At 43.2% G+C, this 3,472-nt stretch overlaps 1 protein-coding gene across 3 annotated transcripts in view; it reads left to right on the plus strand.

Moving 5' to 3' along the window:
* Window positions 1-2,184: 2,184 nt before the first annotated feature.
* Window positions 2,185-3,472, plus strand: part of LOC109301538 (collagen alpha-1(XXVIII) chain-like) — a 78,651-nt gene continuing 77,363 nt past the window's right edge. For all 3 annotated transcript variants that reach the window (XM_019522762.1, XM_019522763.1, XM_019522764.1), the window contains exon 1: window positions 2,185-2,348. In XM_019522762.1, coding sequence (XP_019378307.1) covers window positions 2,192-2,348 — 157 coding nt within the window. In that variant the 5' untranslated portion in view covers window positions 2,185-2,191. The remainder of the gene's footprint in view (window positions 2,349-3,472) is intronic.

A 3,472-nucleotide genomic window follows, 5' to 3' on the forward strand; every position in this document is an offset into this window, starting at 1 on the left:
CTCCGCCCGCGGCTTTGGCCCTGGGCTGCCCCCGACGGCCGGAGCTCCGCTGCGAGGGAAAGCCGCGCTGGGGCAGCAGCGCCGGGCTGGCCCCGCGCGTCCGGGGCGAGCGCAGGCGCTGGGATCTTGCCGGGACCCCCCGGACGCTTTGTTTAGACGTAGTTCCCTGCCTCCATCCTGGAGCCGCGCGCACCCGCCTGGCAGCGTCTCCGCTGCGGCCCCGGGTACTAGGGGCAGGAGCAGAAGGGCACTGGTGCACCCCTTGGCGTCCTGCTCCCCCCGCGGTTTAAAGCCAAGGGCCTGGCAGCGCGGGGGCACTTCGAGTCAGGAGGTGGGAGGGAGTAGCTTGACTTCAGGGCTCCTTATCATCTACCTGGACCCTTCTAAACCTCATTGCACAGGCACAAAGGCCCCTTCCTTGGTCTTCCACCCACGGACCTAGTTTTGCTTCTGCCTCTCTGTCAGCTGCTTCTGGGAATGCAACTCTTATTTCACAGCCTGTTTTGAACTCCTTCCAATGAAGTGATATTTGTTTTTTGCTTCCCTCTTAAAGTGAATAATGTGGCCCTAGGCCCCTGGTGTATTAATAACCCACTTAGTTTCTTTATAACTCTAAAAGAATAGGTGTTGTTTTCGTAGGTGATGGGGCACCTCGCTGGCTGCACCCACCTTTTCAAAACTCTAGGTCCGCCTGTGTTACCAGCTGACAGTAGCGTGAAGGCAGCAGAAGGAAATTCAGCAAGAGTCTCTAGAAGATAGAAACAGCTCATCCTCGGGAGTTCTCAGGACTCTTACAAACAGAAAACCTTTGGGGAATTCTGTTTTAAAAGCTTTCTGGAAGCTCGTGTCATAACCCAATATAGAAAAGCTTGTGAGTTAAAGTGAATCCCAGCATTTAGAGTATGATTCCACCTAGTCTGGAGGCCTACTCATGAATGATACTCAGTGCTTCAGAAGAAGAAAAAAGGAAATGCTTTACTCTGGCCAGCACCAAAAGGAAAGCTTTATAGTTCTAAAAGGCAGCAATATGAAAAATAACCTACTGCTGCACGGGTTTAAAAGACACAATGGTGAAATGGCTGGTAGCTGGACTATACTAGTGCTCTTATCATTGCTAGCACTGCTAGAGCAGAACTGGAGCTATTTCATGTTCCATAAGTCTGAAGAGAAATGCTAGACCAGTAAGGCAACCTTTCTGGCAGGTGTGCCACAAATTAACCCTGCACCCTCCCTGAGTGCTACTTTGATCACCTTCCCCTTCCTGACCTGCTGTTTTGCTTTCTGCTTCCTTCCCTGTACTCCCTGCCCCTCTGATTTCTGCTTCCTGCGCTATCTGCTGCTGTGTTGTTTGTTCCCTCCCTGATATCTTGCGTGCCACACAGATTGTCCATACCTGTGCTAGAGTAACCATAGCCAAGGCATCTGAATCGGGAATTTCTGCTATGATTCAGGAAATGTGCATTGGTAGCCAGGCATTCCTTCCTTCTAGCGAGAGCGGTAGAGTTGTGAAAAATTGGGTAGCCAGTTGAGCCTGGATAGGCAGCCAGGACCTTTTCAAATCTAAATCCTGATTGTACCACTTCCTGCTACAAAACATCAAAAGCTGTGGATGTCCAACTTAAGACATCTACAAATTGAAACAGCCAAAATTAGCAGCAGTTTGGGCTTTTTGTTTTTTGTTGGTAAATTTGTTATAATACCTCTGTCACAGGAATGCCATTTTCCATTTTTACATTATTTAGTTTAGTATATTAAATGCTTCGTGACATAATCTTTTTGTGCAAAGATGCCTTACACATGTTTGTATCATACGGAAGTTTGCCCCATGCATTAATAACTTTAAGTTAAATTTAGACAACTAATCTAAATCTTACTAAAACTGTAGTAAAATGCCTATGTTGATTTATTTTTTAAGTTGCTGTTTTAAAGATCTATTCTGCATTCCTCACTTCAGTGGATTTTAAGTGAGTAATTCTCTTTTAGTACTGTTAAATTAAATGTCTATTGATGAATATCAAAGAGCAGATGAACAGCCTTGAATATTCTGTTTGGAGCATATATTAACCTGCACACTATTTATACACATCAGTGTTGCTACTAAGGGAACAAAGCAAACCCATGTTTCATTGTCATTATATGACTTTGTTACATGTATCTTGACTGTTTTTGTGTTATTTAGGGGAAAAAAAACATGTTCACCAGATTTTGTTGGCTTTTATGGATATTAGAATACCACATATTTTTGGCACAAAACCTCAATGAAGAAAAAAGAAATGGATTAAGAAGATCAAAACCTAAACATTTTCTGTCAAATGCAGTAGAAAAATATCCCAGTCCAAGTGACCAAGGTAAATATTTACATTTTAGCACAGCTTTTTGTTAATATTTATTCAGATTCTAGCCCATATGGTTAGCTTGCACGGTAAGTTATAACCTGTGGAACTTGATCCATTTACATTTTAATTTGCTGTAATTTTTAACCGTAAATATATAGCACATTCCTGTGCATGTGTGTGTGCGTGCACACACGTGTGTGCATGCCCATGTGCATACATGTGGTTTGGAGATTCTGGGCCTAGGTGGAACCATTCTTCTATTACCTCCTCAGTGGATGTGTCTACACAAGACACTGACTCTGCAGTCATTACTGCACAGTCATTTAGTACTTGTATGAACAAGTGTCGCATGGCAGAAAGCATGATGCGACACTACTGCCCAGTAGTTCCAGGCTAGTGTATAGTCAGTGTCATGAAAAATTTGGTGATGCTACTGTGCAGTAACTCTGGTTACTGTGTAGTCATTTAATACTTGCTACACAAGATGCTGACTGCATAGTCATTTAGTACTTGTATAAACAAGTGCTAAATGACTGCAGAGTAATGACTCAGCAGTCAGCATCTTGCGTAGATGTATAAGCAAGTACTAAATGACTATGCAGTAACCAGAGTAAGCTGCACAGCATCACCAAATCGATTTTTCATGATGCTGACTGTGCAGTAGCTTGAGACTACTGCGCAGTAGTGTCGCATCATGCTAATTGCCACACAGCACTACTGCATAGTAGTTACAGGCTATTGCGTAGTCAGCTTTTCATGTAGATATGGCCAGTATGTTTGGCCACCTTCCACAGTGTTATCAGGAAAAGAATAGTACCATATATACATTTATTCAAAAGGAATTTCCTTAGGGTTTTAGTACTCACCAGTTTACACTGTTAGGCACTGCTCCTACAAAAAATTATGAAAGTGCTTAAGATTTTACACACTGATATTGTGCCATTTAATTCAATGGGAATAGGAAAATTAAATGATCAATGATCCACCTAGTCAATGAGGAAGGACTATGATTAGCAATAAGGTATTCATCATTTGTATTATGATAGCATCTACAGCCCACAACAGAGACAGGGGCCACATTATGCTAGACTTTGTACACACACACACACACACACACACACACACACACACACACA

The sequence above is a fragment of the Gavialis gangeticus genome, unplaced genomic scaffold (genome assembly GCF_001723915.1).
Source record: "Gavialis gangeticus isolate Ggan-Ray unplaced genomic scaffold, GavGan_comp1, whole genome shotgun sequence".
NCBI lineage: Eukaryota > Metazoa > Chordata > Crocodylia > Gavialidae > Gavialis > Gavialis gangeticus.